This window comes from Hemicordylus capensis, chromosome 2 (assembly GCF_027244095.1).
Source record: "Hemicordylus capensis ecotype Gifberg chromosome 2, rHemCap1.1.pri, whole genome shotgun sequence".
In the NCBI taxonomy this organism is placed as follows: domain Eukaryota; kingdom Metazoa; phylum Chordata; class Lepidosauria; order Squamata; family Cordylidae; genus Hemicordylus; species Hemicordylus capensis.
Window position 1 is genome coordinate 283,993,033 of NC_069658.1, and position 20,034 is coordinate 284,013,066.

The following is a 20,034-nucleotide window of genomic DNA, read 5'->3' on the forward strand; positions in this document are numbered from 1 at the left end:
CTCCCCAGAATTCCCTGTGCACTCAAGTGGGGCATTTTGGGACTTCTGGGGGCTGGGAGGCCCCCAAACCCCACTGCCTCAACCAGCTCCATGACAGAGCCAGTAATCATCTGTGCGGCTAATCTAGCTGCCTAGGGAGGGCTCCCTGCTTGTTTGCGGGGAAAGTGAGTCAAACCCACTCTCCCCGCAAACCCCATTCTGGCTCTACACACAGATCGTGCGTAGAGCTTTATTGAATTTTCATTCACTGATGAGAACATTAAGAAAAGCTCGGTGCTTCCTTATAGTATGGCACAGTCTTTTACAAAAACATGATGTAAATGAATAATCACTTAAAAACTGGTAAAAAGCTGAGAGCATCAATACTGAAGCCATCTAAGAACTGCTCCAGATACCATGTCAAATTGCACAAGTGATATTCTGCCACTTTAAAAATAAGTTTTCATTGTATCTTAAGCACACTAAAAATAGGACAAAGTCATTTGAGCCAGTATTTGAATGTTTGCTGTTCAAATAAACTGATGCTTGTGCCCTCGCCTGCTTTTCCGTCTGCTGCTTTTATCCATTTTGAAAAAGGTGGAGTGAAGCTCACTGAGGTGACAACTCATTTTACATCACTTGATTTTTTGTAGTTTTGTGCAACTGTACATTTATATGCAGCTTTTCCACCTGATTTACATAACCGAGCAATAAAAATAATGCAGAAATGATTATCTATGACAGAAGTGAACAGCATCTCACCTACCGCTCCAAGAAAGTGGCAAAGATAACCAACTGTTAAGTAAACACGGAATCAACTTAATTAGTCAGCAGTTTTCAGAATAGATACTATGGAAGCACAGGTTTTCATACATTTGCACAATTGTTTAGACTAGTTCCTAAGCTTTTGGCTTGGCAGGTAGGTTGTTTCACTGAAGAAGCTATTTTAGACAAAATATAAGTAAGCTCCTTTTGAAGCATTTGTGTGGATTCCATGGGTTTCTAATATGTACCAATGCTACCTTTGCACAACTTTACTTAAAACGTAGACCTTCCCCCACAATTACCTCCAAGGCTAGAGGCTCTCCATTTTTCAGCCATCTGTAGGATGGTTTGGGTTTGCCACTGGCCCTACACTCCCAGTATAAGTTATCCTCCACTGCAGCCTCAAAATCTTTTATCAGTTGAACCCAGTGAGGTTTTGCTGGAAAAGAAAGAACAAAAAAACCAAAGTGACTTGATGACAGAAAGCCCTATTTTTCAAGATAGAAAATGCACGAAAATGTTACTGAAACAGTTGACCATCATAACACACAGAATGTTCTGGACCCAAATATGTTCCTTCAAAGATACATTAGTGTCACAATGTATTCACTTGAGTCTGTTAACATGACTAACATTATGGCAGTAGGTGCTAATTTTCATGTCATGCCTCACTGATATATAAGCACTCAGGAGAAATGCATTCTATAAAAAGAAGAGCATGAAGCCATGAAATTTCTTTACCCTCCAAAATAGTTTCTTGCCTCTTCAATTTATTTTGAAGGGTTTTTTGTGCGTGCCTTTTCTTTCACTGCAGTATATTTGTCCCTGGAAGCAGCATGTAAGCCTAGAATCCCTTTAAGTCATTATGACAAAGTCATTATGTACTGAATGGCCCAACAGTTTCTTGTGGTCACAAACTGCTGTTAGGAAAAACTGAGAGTAACATGCTGATCCTATGGTCCTGCTACCTTGGTAGCTGTATGCAAGGTTAGTGGTTCCACAAGGTGGCTACAGACACATAAAGTACTCCTATAGGTACTCCTATATACATGGAGCAGTAGAGTCCATGTCAAGACATACAACAATACTGTGTCTGTTGTTCATATTGTTGTGTCAACAGCACAATAGCTGCAAAGGTAAATGTTACCACAGCAATGCCATAAAGCAACTCATCACAAACAACTGGTACCTATACAGACCAGCAAAAACACAGCACCTCCTCCTACATTAGCTACCAAGGAGCTGCAGGAGTGATCACTGTGTGAAAACCCAGAGAAGGATTCAAACCTACTGTGGCAACAAGGCCTTCATGAAGACAATTTGCATTATGCTGCATATAATATGTTTGTTGTATTGCCCTATCTGTGAGTGGAACAAACCCTTTGCAAGTGAAAGCAAAAGGGGCCACATACATAAGAAACAATAAGTTATGGTAAGAAAAAATCTACCAACTTTCCTTTCTCTATAATGTTAATTGATAATTACCAACTTCTGCCTCAAACATTCGCTCATCCACCATCCTGAATTGGGGTGGATGCCATAGACCTGGTCAGTCCTTGATTAGTGGCAAAGCATGTGCTCCCTCTCCTAAGCAGGGGAAGTTGCCTGTGTGGTGGGTGCAGTCTGTGGGCAAGTGGTCTGGTCGCCCAGAACCTTATCTCATCACATGGCAACTGAGGAGAAGAATGCTTTAAACGACGAGCCATTCCAGGTGGTGGAGAATGCCGGCTTCTGCTAGCTGCTCCAACTGCTTGCCCCTGACCACCAAATCCCCTATTGCACCACCTTTTCAGGTGTGTGGTACCCTTCCTGCACTGGGCATGCAGGGAGGCCATGGTAGGGCTGCTGCGCACAGCAGTGTCTGACAGCAGCATGAACTTCACTGTGGATCTGTGAAGCAGTCCCAGTGGGAGGCACACTGCTTTCCTTTCCCTCAAAGTGCAGTGCTGGGAACAGGAGAGTGAGAGGACATCTGCTGCCATGGCTAGCCCCTCCTGTAAAGTGAAGTACAGGTGGGATGTGATGCACGTGGAGGCGCTGGACACTGAGTACAGGGCAGGTGAACTGTCAATGAAAATGAATTGCCAGGTGGAGGGATGGCTGCCCAGGCAGCCAAACCTTCACTGAGGGATCACAGGCACTGACAATGCCAACATCACAAAGGCAGCCAAGAAGGGCCAGATTGTATCGATTGATACAATCGAGTATGTGTGGTGCATACTCTGCACTTGGTTGTGCAGGATGCGCTTGGCCCTTCTGGGGCTGTGGCCAGGCAAGACATCCCTGCTGAAGGTACTGGGTGCCTTCCTGCTGCTGCCATGGCTGCTCTTGCAGAGAAATGCCACAAGATAGCAGCTTACTTCCACTGGAGTGAAAAGAAAGCATATGCTCAGGAAGAGGCAGCTTGAGCTGTGCCTACCTGAACACCTGATCCCTCAGGATGTTCAAACCCAGTGGAACTCCACCTTTCTCTTGCTCCTCTTGCAGGAGCAAGAGCCAGCCATCCATGCCCTGGCAAGGAGGTGTGGCTTTGAAGTGTGCGTCCTATTCAACCATGTCTGGGTGCTCCTTTCTGAGGTTGTCTTGGCACTCAAGCCATTCTTTGTTGCGATGTCTGGCTTGTGTGCTGAGACACAAACACTGAGCCAGGCTTTCCCCAGAGCTCTTCTCCTTGAGAAAACTATTGATGAGCTCCAATCCACACTGACCACTGAGGAAGCAATCACCTTGGCAAGTTGGCTGAGGACTGGAATGGCAGAATGGCTCAGGACACCCTTGGGCAGAACATGTTTGTCCTGCCTATGTGAAGGGCAAAGTAGTAACTCCTGACCAGTTGACCAGGTGGAGGGACCTCCACGTTGAAGTTGTTAGGCAAGTTGATGATAGGAGGCTGGGGTGCAACCAGGAAGAGGGTGCTAGAGTGCCTACTGCTAGTGCACAGTCCACCCTTAGCAACAGTACTACCACTGCCGCTTCATGGTCCAGCAGCATGGTGTCCCTGGCATGGCCAAGTGAGCCAGTGGTTCCTCCTATTCATTCCACCTGGTGGTTCATGGGGCGTTCCTTGGCACCTTGCCAGAGGGACAGGAGGAGCCCACTAAGCCTTGCAGCACTGCTGAGCAGTGTGTGCTGCAGTACTTGCATGATCCGGTGGCAGGCCAGGAGATGGAGCTAATCCAGTTATGGGCAACGCGTTGCCAAATCCAGCCGGACTTGGTGATGGTCGTTGTATGGCTCCTCTCATGCCCACCAAGCAGCATCCAGAGCAAGAGGATGTTCTCCATGGCCAGGGACATGGTGACACTCCATTGCTTATGCTTGGATGCTAAAATGGTTGAGCAGTTGGTCTTACTGAAGGCCAGCCTCCACCTGCTGGGCAATCCCGAGGTGGCCATGGAGGGTGAGTGACTCACTGTCACCCCCACCCTCTGCTACACCACTGGCAGCTTACCCCAGCTTGGCCAACACCAAACTGTGATGCGTCAGTCTGCCTGTTAGTGCTGCTGACACATGAAGACATGTATGAATGCCCCCGCCATGACTGATGATGAGATATGGACTGGTGCCCTGACCCATGCATCAGGCTGTCAGCACCAATCTGAGGCCATGGTGTTATCCAGACACAGGCAGGAACTTCTTTCATTCCTTCCTTGAGTTGTGGATTGCTTTGCTTGTGAGATGGTATTGTGGGGAGAAATGGACATTGGCAGATCAGCATGATCCCTCCCTCCCTCCCTCCCTCTCCCTTTCCTATATATTTTCTTGGTGACTGCTGTGAGATGAGGTCCATATCTGGTGTCATGCCCCCACTCAATCACCCCATTGTTCCCAATGGGCAGATCCTAGGGACACCAAATTGATAGAAATGGGCAAGCAGGAGATTTTAAATTTTTAAAAAACTTAACCCCCCCTAGGATCCAATGGAGTTTCTTTTGAGAATCCAAGGTCAAATTAAATCACGAAAAAAGTGATTCAAGCACACCTGTAGTAGGACAAACCTGGACTGCAGGATCCACAACTGCAAGAATAACAATTGAGACCATCTTGGCTGTGGTGCGTGCACCTCACTGCCTATTTTTGTCCTCCACTGCTAAGACCTAAGACCTTTCCCCATGGTGGGAAGCATTCCTTGAATCGCAAATGAGAACAGCAGATTCAGGGAAGTGCTCTTCTCTTCAAACTGACTTGTCTCTTCAAATGGTGTGTTCTTTATCTCTCTCTCTCTCCCCCGCTGGCTTACTTATTTCCCTCCTTTTCTTTGGTTTGCCCACATAGCTGTTTCTGATTGCATTTGAGTTATTTGCATTTCTACCATGCATAATCAGTTTGTATTATTGGTACTGGTCACCAAATACTCCTGATGTATTTTGTATTTATGTTATTCCAATAAACTTCATTTCTGTTTTCACAAGCCTAGATTCTGAAATCCATTGCTCTTCTAGGCGTGCTTTTAGATTGATATTTGCCTGTGCCTGTTATCCTTTGTTATTTCACATTGTACTTGTAGTTTATTTCACACTTGCACCTGTTAACTGAGCAAAGAGACACCTTTAAAAGTGTTGATTCTCTTATATTTAGCAGAGGGAGAGCAACTGACCCTATCCAACCCCAGAACAGCATCCCTCCAGTGGCTGTTGCCAGTATTTGCCTTATGTTTCTTTTTAGATTGTGAGCCCTTTGGGGACAGGGGCTCTTCTTATTCATGAATTTATTGTTCCATGTAAACTGCTTTGAGAACTTTGGTTGAAAAGTGGTATATAAATATTCGTCTTCGTGGTTGAGGTAGCAAACATTATTCATCTGCCCTTCATTTCTGTTAGTTCTCCTTAGTTGATTGTTGGGAACTTGTTTGTTTGTTCAAACAGTTTTTCTTGTGCAAACAGCCCAATTGCTGAAGTTTTTTTTAACTTGTATGTCCATAGTTCTCTAGACATAGGCCCATGTCAATTTTTCTTTATGTATGAGATCTGTGTTGTCCGTCTGGGACTTCTATAGCCCTAGGGTGAGAAATGATTGGCTGGAGCATATGTTAGATACCTATTCTCCATTGTCACTGTGGTGTGGAGGGGAGAACAATGTTAATCCCACTGATTCCATTGGAAATGTTAAAAGTTACGTGCCATGACCCCTGTCAAGACCTCTCCCTGGCAGAGATGGAGCCATAATACTCAGATAGAATAACAAACCGCCCCCCCCCTCCAGGATTCAGGAGATCCTATATTCTAGACTTCACCCCTCACCTCAGCCCAAGGAAGCTCCCTTGTGCTCTTAATTTAGCTCCAAGGACAAGGCTGCAGTCATCCCAGGTCAGTCACCAATAGTTATACCATGTTGCAGCCAGCATGTATACAACATGGGGGCCCTTTACATTTTACATTACTGCAGGGAAAGGGGAGGCCATGCTACACTTCCCTTAAAAAAGATTCAGTATGTAACAGACCACTGCTGAAGAGCCAGTCTTCTGGTAGCAAGCATGAATTATTCCCTTTGCTAAGCATGGTTTGCATTTGAATGGGAGACTACATATGAGCAATGCAAAATATTCCACTTAGGGCACAGGACAGCTCTGGGAAGGATACAGAAGGTTCCAAGTTCCCTCTCTGTCATCTCCATGATAGGGCTGAGAGAAAGTCTTGCCTGAAACCTTGGAGAAGCTGCTGCCAGTTTGGGTAGATAGTACTGAGCTAGATGGACCAATGGTCTGACTTGGTATAAGGCAGCTATTCCTATGTTCCTAAACATCTCTGTATAATCTCCCAGACTTATTCACTTTATCTTGCCTTGCTCCTTTGTAGACCTGACCTTGCCCCCTCCCCTGGCTGCTGATCTTGACTTGCTTGAATATTTATTTAAAATATTTATTCTGCCCCTCCACTCCAAAACTGTTTTGGGCAGCTCTCAAACATCCCAAAACATAATAAAACAATGTAACATTAATAAATAAATGCAATAAGTTGTTTGACCTCTACCTGTGCTCACTCCTTCATAGATCTGACTCTCTGACTCCTGAGCTCAGCTTGCTTTACCATGGCTTCTGCTTGTTCCATTGAAGTCCTGAAGCTCTGGCTTATGACCTTGGCTCATAGACCTGGCTTATGTTGCCAGCACTGCCTTCCTACAGGCTCCCAGAAGCCTCTCTGCTCATGTCTGAGACTCCAGGCTTGTTGTTCGCACTCTTAACATGCTCTGAGCCTCACGGGATCATGGGCTCATGGGTTAGCAAATGGGGTCACTTTGCAGGCAGTGGGACAATTGCCCCCAGGTTCACCAGCTATCTCACAGCCTCGTGCTTTCCCCTCTGTTTGGAATGTCTAAGCAGATCCAAGTTAGCCTCTGAGTTAACTTCAAGGTCACTCTACCGGTTACTCCCCCTCCTTGGTTGCCTCAAATAAGCTAAACTAATCATCTCAGCAGAAAAAAACAAAAAAAGGGAACGCTGCTCCCCTCTCCAACAAAAGAGGTTGATGGCCATAGAAACTCAGGAAGATGCTCTTATTAAAAATACTGATTGGTTTACTGGGTCTTTCCTACCTGACAGATAAGCCCTCACATGTCCATGCAGTCCATTAGCATACAGGTTGTTCTCAACCTTTTCATGATATTGTGCTTACTCTAGAACAAAACGACAAAGACAATGGACGAGGTCTCACGATCAGTGAGACCCGGTTTAGGGCGCTGAGTGGGCAGGGAGCCCTGGGCGGCTGGATCGGCCGCCCACATGGTGGAGCCGCATGGGGCTAGGGAGCTCGGGGGCCGCGCGAGCGCGCAGGGCATATTGGGGAGACCCCTGAGCCGGGAGGCTGCTTTTAAGTCTCCTGGCCAGGGGTCTACTCGTGAGTAGCTGCGGCACGGAGCCGCAGCACAGCTACTCATGAGCAGTTAGCCCGGGTTTGTGGAGCACTCGCTCCGCAAACCCGGGCTAAGGGGCGGGCTACAGGAGCGGGTTAGCCGCTCTAGAACCACCGGGCTCGGCTGCGAGCCCAGTGGTTCTTACTATCACAAAAATCGGGCTAGGATTTTCCTAGCCCGATTTTTGTGATTGTAAGAATAGCCCCAATGGATTCCTTTGAGATCAACAGGACTTCCTCTCTTCAGGAAGGACGGGGAATCAGCATTTTGCCCCAACATGTTTTGGGCTATAAATGGCCCTAGTTTCATGAACCAGTGTGCTTCCCTTGGTTTCTACACCTTGGAGCCACCCACTGTTTGGGTGATTGACCTGACAACTGCCATGACACCAGGCTGTGTCTCTGTGTGTCATTCTTGCTCTCAGCCTCCAGATTGGCCCTCCTCGCTGGCCCGATCTGTGGAAAACTCCTAGCTGCTACGAGACACTGGCTACATGAGACCAGACCACTTTTGGATTTACCCCGGGAGCCTACACCCCAAATGATGTTCAGTTCTCTGCTGCTGCCTCTTGCCTCCCAGTCTGTTCCTGAGGAAAGAGGTCCTTCAGCTGCACATGAGCCAATAAGAATGAGGTAGTATAATAACCACTGCACCCTTCTGGTCTTCTCCCTATCCCTGTTCTTTCATAAATCCAAAAACCTGTTTCTCTACAGCCTTCTTTCTCTAAGGCAGCCTGGAGTCATCTAATCTGGAAACCAGACTAAATGGCTTCTTTGCAAGCTACCTGGTTAACCTCTCTGATGTATTTTAGTAATAATATCGCCTCAATCAACTCTTTTCCCACTATTCCCCCAAACCCTTCAATAAAGTAAAGTTGTGCCATCAAGCCAGTCTTGACTCCTGGTGACCACAGAGCCATGTGGTTTTCTTTGGTAGAATTTTGGCTGAACCTCACCTGCACCTGGCTGGCTCCATGGGGATGATGGCACCCTCATTCCCAGGAGACATGATGTTATGCCACCTTTTTTCTCGGTATAATGTTATACTGTGAACCCTGAGTGAACATAGGAGTCTACAGCTCATTCTTCCTCTGCCAAATCCCAAATTCTGCCTGGTTTTCTCCCCTGAACTAGTTACACTGCTGCCCCAGTATCTATGTTGGCCCAGTTTCCAGGTATTTCTAAATTACCTTGGCCATCATTCTTTCTTAAAAACTAACCTATCTCACAGGGTTGTTGTGAGGACAGAAGACAGGAAAGAAAACCATGTTCATTATCTTGAGCTCCTTGGAGAAAAAGGTAGCATAAATAGTTCCCTTAGTAACGGCTGCCAGACCTAGAACCGTAGCTCTCCAAAACGAAAACCCCCAAATTCTAAACTGTCAATGCTTCTTTAACTTATGATAAAATGAAGAGAAATCCGACACAGTATATATATTTCATTAACAAAAATCTTAAGGAAAGCAAGTGGGGCTGTCCACATAAGCAGCCCTACCCAGGCTTGGTCAGCCCTACCTTGGTAGGGCTGCTTGTGTGAAGCACAAGGATCAAGGCCGATCCTGACACTGCCCTCGTGGCTAGCCCAGGATTTTTATCCGGCCTTTTAATTGGGTAAAAGGGCATGAACATACCCTTTTACCCAGTGCCAGGGTAGTGTGTTTACTCGGGTTGAAAAGCGCCCAAGCAGACACAGAGCTGAGTGCCTAGAGCTCCAGGCTTGAGAGGAAATCCTTCAATGCAATGCACTCCTCATGCGGTGCATTTGGATATATCTGGAGGCGGGGCTGCATTTTCCTGCCCTCCAGAACTCCGTGCTGCCCGGAGCAGTGTGGATCGTGTGAGGCAATGAGCTGTGTGTCCTACACATGAATCATGAATGTCTGGGGGGAAGGTAAGTGTGATCTTGCCTTCTCCCCACATCTTCTCCGCCCACCGAAAATGGCCATGAGAACGACCTTAGTATGTTGCCAATTTGATATTGGAGTGTCTGGAGAGAAATATTTAAAAGAATTAGCTTGATCTTAGTGATATTGTGAAAGAGACAAGAATATTTGTTCTAGAATATCTATTTTAATTAACAATTTTGAATTGTGTTGGTGAAATAGTTCTGAATTTAAAGCTAAATTAGAAAGATAACCCCTTGTAAATTATTTATACATTACAGCACTACTAGTATGTGCATAGCATTTTGCAACAGCAACAAAATAAGGTCAGTTATCCAAAGGTCTTGTGCTATTTCAAGTTAAGCACCAATAATGCCTATTCAATAAAACATTTAAATATGTGGTCGATTTTAAGTCCTTGTGGAATAATTGGTAATTAAGCACATACTTAAAGTTAGCTTCATGCCTGAGTGTCTTCTTAAATCATAGCACAAATGATTATAATCAAAGGTAATATAATCAAATGGTAAAACTGTATATTGAAAGAAGGAAAAAGGTATGTTTGTTACTTTTCACTACCCATTAGGATGGTTTTACTGTACCCCTCCCCGCTCTGCAATCAAGCCTGACAGGATTTTGCTGCTTGTTCCTGCAGGTATAAAGGAAGGGTGGGGCATTTGTGGATTCTAAAAGGATTGAGAAGTGCAGCAAATTTCCTACATACCAAGATGCTTGAAGAGAAAGTGGGTAATATCTGTGTGAAGTTCAGCAGAGTTATTTGGACTCATTTGCTACTGTGTTTTCCAGAGGGTTGTGTTAATTGGACTTTAACTAAAGTATTACATAGACAAGCTTACAAATCAATGTGGATTGAACTAAATGTTGTTTATGTTTCACCAAAAAGACAACCCAAACCAATGAAAAATTATCCAGTTTTTTACATTGTGGAGAGGAGGTAGGTGTTCAGGAATCTGAGCTCCTTCCCTTATGCCCCCCTTGGACTGGTCTGTGAATTTGAAAAATAGCTACCAAGAGTTAAATCTAGTTAGAACTTAGATGTGAATATAAAACTTAATTGCAGCCAAGAAGTCTAGCTTCAGTGCTAAACTTTGGATGGATCTAGAACTGGCTGTAGGAGAGAAAAAATGTAGCTTTTTTGGCATTTGGTGTCAGGTAAACTGAGTGAAGTAAAATTCTCCTTTGACACCCCTATTGCAGCCTTGGCTTGGGAGGATTATTATTTGGATTTATTTAAAGGAAACATTTCTGAAGAAAGAGATGCTTTTACAAAGGAGAATGTGCTGGATAACAACTGTATTCCCCAGTGCCCACCAGTGTCCATTCAATAGGTTAAATCTCTGCTACAGTTATTGAAAAACAACAAGGCCCCAGGGAGGATTTCCTCCCTCCTGAAATCTTTAAAAATAATTTGGACTGGTGAGCCCCATTGTTGGCAGGATTATTTCCTCATATAAATAACACAAGCTATATTCCTAAAAATTGGAAACTTAGCATTATAGTCCCGATATATAAGAAGGGGAATAAATAGGGACCTGTAAATTATAGACCTATTAACCTTAATGATATTGCTGCAAAAACCTATGCCAGGTACTTCCTTCATAAGATTGAAAGTTGGGCTGATGGAAATGACATTTTTGGTAGAACAAGAAAGTTTCAGGAAAGAGCTATTGACTGTGGATAATTGTTTTGTCTTGCATTATCTGATATCTAAATACACATCCAAAGCAGCTTTTCACAGCTTTTATCTAAGTGCAGCTTTTGACTCCAAAAACAGGGACTGCTTGTGAGCAAAATGGGCAAATACAAACATAGACATGAGACCTTTATTGTTAGTTAAAGCTTTGTACTCAGAAACATGCTTGAGGGACATACAGGTGCCAGTGAGGACCTAATATGAGAAATCCCTACAAATAAAGGTGTGTGACAAGGCTGCCTTTTGGCACCATTCCTATTTAATATTTATGTAAATGACATAGTTTCAGCCTTACATGCCCAAAGTTTTCATATGCCTAAGATTTTGGACAGATTTATAACATTCTTCTTTTTGCCAATGACATGATTTTAATGTCATGTTCACAGGTGGGTTTGTGAAGACTCCTAAGAAAGGGCAGTACTTACTGCAAAGAAAATAATTTGGTAATTAATAACTCTACCAGGGCTGCTGAACTTCGGCCCTCCTGCAGATGTTGGCCTACAACTCCCCTAATTTTATTTATTTATTTGATTTTTATACCACCCTTCCAATTGTAAGCTCAGGGTGGCTTACAATTAAAAACAGAAACCATTAAAACCAATAACCATTAAAACAGATATATAAATATGAACACCAATTAAAACACATCTTAAAAAACAATTAAACTATCAGAACAATTAAAACCCTGAAAACCAGGTTAACATTGAAACAATTAAAACTAATTAAAGCTTTGAAAGGCCAGGCCAAACAGATGAGTTTTAAGGGCTCTTTAAGGGTCAGTAAGGAATTAAGATTACAAATTTCTGCTGAGAGTGCATTCCACAGCCCGGGAGCAGCTACAGAGAAGGCCCGCCTCTGAGTCGCCACCAAACGAATCAGTGGTAACTGGAGACGGACCTCCTCAGATGACCTTAACATGCGGTGGAGATCATGTAAAAGAAGGCGCTCTCTAAGATATCTTGGACCCAAGCCATTCAGGGCTTTAAAGGTAATAACCAGCACTTCGTATTTTGCCTGAAAACATATCAGCAGCCAGTGTAACTGTTTCAAAACAGGCATAATATGGTCTCTCCGGGTTGCCCCAGAGACCAATCTGGCTGCCGCATTCTGAACTAACTGCAATGCGGCCCATGTAGAGCGCATTGCAATAGTCAAGCCGGGAGGTTACCAGCTGATGCACCACTGTTTTGAGGTCACCCTCTTCAAGGAATGGGCACAGCTGTCGAATCAGCAGAAGCTGATAGAAAGCAGTCCTGGCCATGGCCTCCACCTGAGATACCAGGGTGAGGTCTGAGTCCAGGAGTACTCCCAAGCTGCGCACCTGCTCCTTCTGGGGGAGTGTAACCCCATGCAGCACAGGAAGGTGTATCTCACCCCTCAGATTCTGAACTCCCGCAATGAGCACCTCCATCTTGCTTGGATTTAACTTCAATTTGTTATCCCTCATCCTTGGCTACTGGCCACTGTGGCTGGGAATTATGGGAGCTGTAGTCCAAAAATAGTTGGGGGGCCTAAGTTGAGCGGGCCTGCAGGCAAGAAAAAGGCCTTGCATAAATGGTGTTTGGCCAGTGAGAATATAAAAAGCAAAGGTTGTGCCGTTGAGTTGGCATTGACTCCTGGCAACCACAGAGCCATTTGGTTTTCTTGGTAGAATACAGAAATGGTTTACCATTACCTTCTCCCATGCAGTATGAGATGATGCCTTTCAGCACCTTCCTGTATCGCTGCTGCCTGATATAGGGGTTTCACATATTCTGGGAAACACACCAGCAGGGATTCAAATCAACAGTCTCCTCTCTAGGCAGGTTGCTTCCCCACTGTGCCATTAAGTGAGAATATAGTACAGGTAAAATCCTACTGTTACCTTGAAGTGGTCTTTTCTGTCTCAGGTTCCTGGTCCTCACAGATATTTGTGTGCTTTGAGATATGCTGCTTGCCTCCAATAATTAAATAAATGTTTAAATTATAAGTATCTTGGCTCAGTAAAGTCAATGTTAAAGATTTTCTGAGCCATAGATCAATGCTCATATATGATGCAGAAATATTGGGGTTTACCAATACTTTGCCTGTTGAAAGAATTAAGTAATGTTGCATATGATTCTGGGGTAGTAAAATCAACACCAGCCTATTTAGTCAGAGCTGAGTTAGGGACCGAGGCCCTAAAAGCTTGATACATATCAGAATGTCTAATTATTGGACTAGAGCTCTGCAAATGGGTCAGGACAGGCTCCCCAAGTTGTGCCTTAAAGAACAGAGCAGATTGGCTCTTGAAAATTCATGCCTTGAAAAACTTCCTTACAGCAGCTCTCTTGGAAATGCTTCAAGGGTGGGTTTTAAACAAAGAGGTTTAGAAATGAGTGCACACAATTAAACATGGCTGCCGTTATGGTCTCAAGGACAGAATACTGGTTAGCAGATGCAAAACACCAGTTTCAAATGGAGAATTATTTAACACTCAATATGAAAATGGAGTGCCAGGAAGTTTTTTCACTTGGCTGCGTTTTGAGCAAATGGAATCAATAGCGAAGTCTGGCCACTCATGGGTTATAACAGTTCAAGACAGTCTCTGTGTCTGTGGGGTATCTGTTTTGGAAGATCTGGTGCACTACATCCTCAAATGCCAATGTTGCATCAGTATTAGAGAGCAATATCTGGATCCACACCCTTTAAATAAATAGATAGATAGATAGATAGATAGAGAAAATGAAATTCTGGGATGTAAAAACAAAACTGACTTTTTAATTGCAGGGAACAAATCAATGACGCTCTTCTCATGATCTGTGAGAAGAGCTTCTGTTGGGCTGGCGGGGAGAGCAGGCTTAGCCCGCTCTCCCCGCAGATGAGCAGCTGCTCGACGCTGGATGGCTGGATCGTCCACCCACGTGGCTGCCAGCTTCGTCACAGAGCCAGCGGGGGCTTTGGGGATTGGGGGCTGTGCAGCCCACGGAAGTTCCAGGAATGCCCTGGACAGACCCCGGCCCCCAGAGTCTACTCATGTGTCACCATGCACTATTGCGGCACACAAGCAAAACAATGAGGTTAGCAGAGCACTCACTTCGTTAACCTCATTTAAGGGGAGGGGGAATTAGGTGGGCTAGCAGCCTTGGGAGCACCAGGCTTGCCTGCGAGCCCGGTGGTTCCCACAATCCCTGGAAAGCGGGCTAAGCTCCCTTAGTCCGCTTTCCAGTGATCGTGGGAATAACCTCAATATTTAAGAGAAAGAGTGGAATCTTATGCTATTAAGGCCTCACAGCTAAGAGAACAATTTGGAGTTGATTGGGGTTGAGTGTTATGGCGACTCCAAAATGTGAAGTCTTGTCTTTGGGGAGGATGAACGTTCCCTTTTAATATTGCAATTTAACTTTTCTTATGAAATATTATTGAATTAAATATTCTTGTCTTATTGCCTTGTTTTAAATTCATCGTTATTTTAGTATTAAATATTATTAATATTGTCTTAAATATTCCTGCCATTGCCTTGCTTTAAACTCGTGGTCTTTTGATATTATCATTTTAAGGTCCAAATTTTATGTCTTACCTCTGCCTTGTTTTTATGTCTGTGGTTTCCTTATGTGGTCCATATAGGTTTAGATCTGTTTTATTTCTGCCCTAATTTTAGATCTGCAGTGGTCTGACATGGTTGTCTTTAGGTTTTCATGTTTGCTCTGTTTTCAAATCTGTGGTTATTTGATATAGTTGTTTGACTAATCAATAGTTGTTTGACTAATCAATACAATTCTTTTCTGTTCATGCGAGTTTCGAGAAGAACTGCAGTGATGCATGCAGGGATAAAAACTTCAAATCCTATTGGTATTTAAGTGACTACCAAGAAAAATAGATAACGGGGTTGAAAACAAATCTTGTGGTAATAGTCGAAACCTCTCTGAAAATATAAACTCTGTACTGCGGAGTTAATAAAATGAAATTCAACAATAAGACCTATTAACCCTCATCTGGAGTCATGATTTTTTTACACATGAATTGGACTTCCTACTCCCAAGTATTCCCTTTGGTTACATTGGATGCCCCCGCCAAACTTCATCAAAACAATCTCAAGGTGTTTTAGAAAATATTTAAAATGATCTAAGACTACAAAATAGTTACACAATAAAAATATTAAATTGGAATATAGAAATGCAAATCTAATTAAACGTTTTAAAGAACATACACAATAAAACCATAAAAGAGAAACAGCAACGAAAACAACAATCATATAAAAGACTGGGTAAAAACCTAAGATTTCACTTGCTTTCTAAAAACTGTGATGGAGACTGAGGGAGACCATTCCAAAGTCTGGGGGCAATAACTGAGAAGGCTCTGGTCTATGTGCACACCAGCCAAGCCTCCTCCACTGTCAGCACGTGGAGCAGAGACCTGTCTAATGACCACAGCAAGTGGGCAGAAAACCTTGGGAACAGGTGGTCCCTCAGGTTTCCGGGGCCCAAACAGTTAAGGGCTTTAAAGGTCAAAACCAGCACCTTGAATTGGATTCGGAAACAAACTGGCTGACAATATAGCTCTTTCAAAATGGGTGTAATATGATCCCAATGGGCAGCTCTGGATTAAATCCTAGTTACTGCATTTTGCACTAGCTGTGCAATTTCCAAATATTCTTCAAGGGCAGCCCTCCATAGAGTGCATTACAGTAATCCAGCTGTGATGTGACTAAGGCATGGGTAACTGTGGCCAGATCTGCCTTTTTGAGAAAGGGATGCAGCTGGAGAACTAGCCAAAGCTGTGCAAAAGGCACACCTGGCCACCACCTGCACCTGAGCTTATAAAAGCAGAGCCTGGTCCAGGGCTGGGTCCAGTTTATATGGTGGAGTCCTGGGATAGGGCCTTCTCTGTTGTCACCTCTATGTTGTGGAATGTGCTCCCCTCAGATAAGAAGGGGTTATCTTCCTCGGAGGCCTTCAGGAGAGCCTTAAAGGCCCATCTTTTTAGCCTGGCTTTTAATGATATTTAGTTATGATTGAAATTTTAATCTGCTTTTAGTTGGTTTCTAAGAAAAGACAGCACCACAACCCAGCAACCCATTCAGGACTGTCCCCCCAAGAAAGGACAGAAGCCACTCCAAAGCAGTACCTCCAATCCCAATACTCAAGGGGGCTATTCTGACGATCTGCAAAAATTGGGCTAGGAGAGCCTAGCCCGATTTTTGCAGATCGTCAGAACCACTGGGCTCAGCTGAGAGCCTGGTGGTTCTAGACTGGGTAACCCGCTCAAGAACCCCTGTCCCAAAACAAAGGTTGCGGAGTGAATGCTCCGCAAACCTGGTTTTCAAAATTGTGAGTAGCTGCGGTGTGGCTTTGCGACGCACCTACTCACGAGTATCAAGGGGGGAGAATCAAGGGAGGGCTTTTTAAATAATAGTCTTACCATCATCTCCTTGAGGCATGGTGGTAGCTTGCCCTCCCTTAATGAAGCATTGATTATAGCTTCTAACCATCTGCCTGTACAGTCCCAGGCAGATTTTATTAGCCATGAAGGACAAGTGTCAAGAGTGCAAAATGTTGCCCACACACTTCCCAAGATCTTGTCCACATCCTCAGGCTGCACCAACTGAAAAGAATACAAGAATCCAGCCCCAAGAAAGGACATCGCCACCACCCAGCACCACATTCTGGACTCTCCCCTCAAGAAAGGACTGAAGCCACTCAAAAGCCGTACCTCCACAATACTCAAGATGTGCCTGTACCCGAGGCACATCTGCCAGAACTGCCAAAACCCTGGAGACCAATTCAGCACAGACGTGAGCAACTTTATCTGCAAAGTGACATGAAAAGGGATCACACCTGGCTGTAGATGGTTCTTCCCCCATTACCTTCCCCCATTACCAATGTGTGGAGAAATGTCTTTGCTACATGGAACAGCTCCGGTGGTCTGAACTCAGCAGATGCAATGGAGGCGAGGAAAAAAAGTTCCTTTGCCACCCCCACCGCCACAGAGTAGTCCCTGAAATGGACTCTAGCCTGTGTTCAATCGGATTCATCCTGAGACTTCCTCCAGCATCGTTCCAGCTGGAGTCTGAGTTTTTCCATTGTCCTAAGCTCCGAGGAAAACCAACAGGCTCCACCAAACTAGAGAGGGCATATAGGAATGACTGTGTCAATAACCTGAGCTGTCTTCACATTCCACAGATACACCAGGGCCACGACAGAGCTGCCAGCTAGGTATGCCAAGGAATGCATAAACAAACTCAGCAACTATCCAAATGCCATTATATAAATTTGTGGTGTGCCCACATTTAGAATACTATGTACAGTTCTAATAACCTCAATTCAAAAAGAATATAAAAGAACAAAGAATGACAAGGCCAACATCCTGACTAAGGCTTCCTGACTACCAAAGCACTGGTGCTCATGAGGGGACAGTGCATTGCCAATCTCCCCTTCCCCTGGAAGTGTCCTACACTCCCAGGTTGTAGTATGATGCTCAGGGTCATATTCTTGGGTGGAGCAGAGCACTTCAGGGGAAGGGAATATCAGTAAAATTTGCCTCCCCATGAGATTGCTGTGCTGGGTTAGCAAAAGGTTTCCACTGCAAAGGAGCATTTCACATAGGGTGTGGGGAGCCTTAGTCAGAATTCTGGCCACAAAAAAAGGCAACTAAAATGAGGAAATTTTATGACGCTGGGCATTTTTAGTTTAATAAGTAATTAAAAATAACTTTTAAAAACCCAAACCTTGAGGGGACAAGAAGTAATTACAATGCTGTGGAGAAAATAAACAGAGAACATTTTCTCCTTCAAACACAGGATAGGAAATTGAATCTTATTCCATGAAAGAGATTGGCAGCAAATTTGGGAGAAAAGAAAATACTTTTACATATTATGCATAATGACACACGGAACCTGTTATCCCTAATGGTGTTACCATTAGTTTAGATGACCTTGCGGGGGGGGGGGGGAATTAAGTTTGCAGAAGAAAAGTCTACCAGCATTTATTAGACACAAGTTCCAGACACAAGTCTACCAACAACTATTAGACACAACAGCTAAATGGGAATAAGTGACTGGAAATGGAAATCATGGTTAGGCATTCCTTGTGAATTCCTCAGCATCATATTACTTTCACTGTTGTAGAATACATGTGGGACTAGATACAGTAGGTCCCTGGTCTGGTTCAGCAAGAAAACTGGGATGGTCTTATTACAGAGGAATAATAAGTTTAGACTTACTGTGGAGCCAGGATTGAAAAGTGGTTTTGCACAACATTCTCTAACCTCAGGAACACGTGCTCTCCTCTTCTCAGCAATCTCAAATTCAGATCCTGGTTTATTTTTTAACATAGATAGAATAAACCAGAATCTTCTTGTCTGGACATAATGAAAGATCTTGGCTTGAATGCAGAATCCTCCTCTTGCATAGTAGGGGACTTGGCACAAGACCATGAGGCGGGTCTCACGATTAGTGAGACCCGCCTCCAGAGGGTTTGCAGGGAGAGCAGGCTAAGCCTGCTCTCCCAGCTGATGAACAGGGAAGCAGCCCTGGGCGGCCACAGAGGCCGCCCACAGGACTGCCGGCTCCATTACAGAGCAGACAAGGGCTGTAGGGAGTGGGGGCCAAATGGCCCCTGGAAGCTCCAGCATGCCCTGCACCAGTGCACAGGGCATACTGGAGAGACCCTGAGCCAGGAGGCTGCTTTTTAGCCTCCCAGTCGGGGGTCTACTCATGAGTTGCACCACGCCAACACACGAGCACAAAGACGGGGTTAGCGGAGCACTCACTCTGCTAACCTCGGCTAAGGGCAGGGGCAATTAAGAGGATACCCACTTGTAAACCACTGGGCTCACCTGCGAACCCGGTGGTTTACACAACCAGCAAAAATCGGGCTAGGCTCTCCTAGCCCGATTTTTGCTGGTCATGAGAATAGCCTCCATGATTCACTCCTGATGATGAGGCTGTTCTCATGAGCAGTCAAGACTGGGTTAGGGCAGCTAACCCCATGCTTGGCTGCTTATGGGAACCACTGGGAGGTGCGCAGATCCAGGCAGCACCTCTGTGGCAAACCCGGCTAAGAAGATGTGCGCTTAAATGAGGCCAAGGGAGCGAACGCTTCCTTAATCCTATTCAACTGATCATGTGTCAGCGCTGGCTGCTTTCAGCTAGTGCTGAAGTACTGATGGGCACGCCCCCATCACTGGGGGATCGCCACAATGTACTGCACACTTGTGTGGTGCATTGTGGGATTTCCAGGGACTTGGACAGGAAGTACCAACCTCAGAGTGATCAGCCCTGCTTCATTCTGCACGGAGCAGGGCTGATCATGTGGGAGTGTGGAGCATGCTTCCACCAGGACAGCAAAGATCATCTGGGGGAAGGGAAAGCTTGGGAAGCCTTCCCCCTGCCTGCCCGCCCAGTAGGTCGTGTGAATGACCCCTCTGTGTTTTATCAGAACTGAGCCAATAAGAATAGTTCTATACAGCTCTTGACTAGTGATAGAAAAAAGGTGTAGCAGCTGAAGTAATTTGTATTCTTCAATGCTTCCATACCATACATGCATTATTGGGACATTGCCTCTTTGTAAGGACATTATCATGAAAGACATTCAGAAGAGTTCTTCATATTCTTCAGAAGAGTTGCTTCATAACATTATCTTCAGGATTAAGGAACAGGATAACTTGACAACAGCTGGCTGCTTTTGGACTTGGGCATACTCAGGTACAGATGTACAAAGTACTCAAAGAACTTTTCCACACTGAATGCAGTTATTTTATTTATTTATTACATTTATACACCATTTTATTTTCATGCTGGGACTCAAAACAGTATATAGGAAGTTGCCAGGTAGTCTTCCATCCAATCACTGTCCAGTCTCAGACCCGCATATTTTCAGCAATATTG

The 20,034-nt window shown here is 44.6% G+C and overlaps 1 protein-coding gene across 5 annotated transcripts in view; it reads right to left on the minus strand.

Annotated features, from left to right (window-relative positions):
- Nucleotides 1–20,034, minus strand: part of CNTN3 (contactin 3) — a 397,708-nt gene that overhangs the window by 82,383 nt on the left and 295,291 nt on the right. For all 5 annotated transcript variants that reach the window (XM_053297700.1, XM_053297698.1, XM_053297696.1 and 2 more), the window contains exon 7: nt 1,047–1,183. In XM_053297700.1, the coding sequence (XP_053153675.1) occupies nt 1,047–1,183 (137 nt within the window). The remainder of the gene's footprint in view (nt 1–1,046; nt 1,184–20,034) is intronic.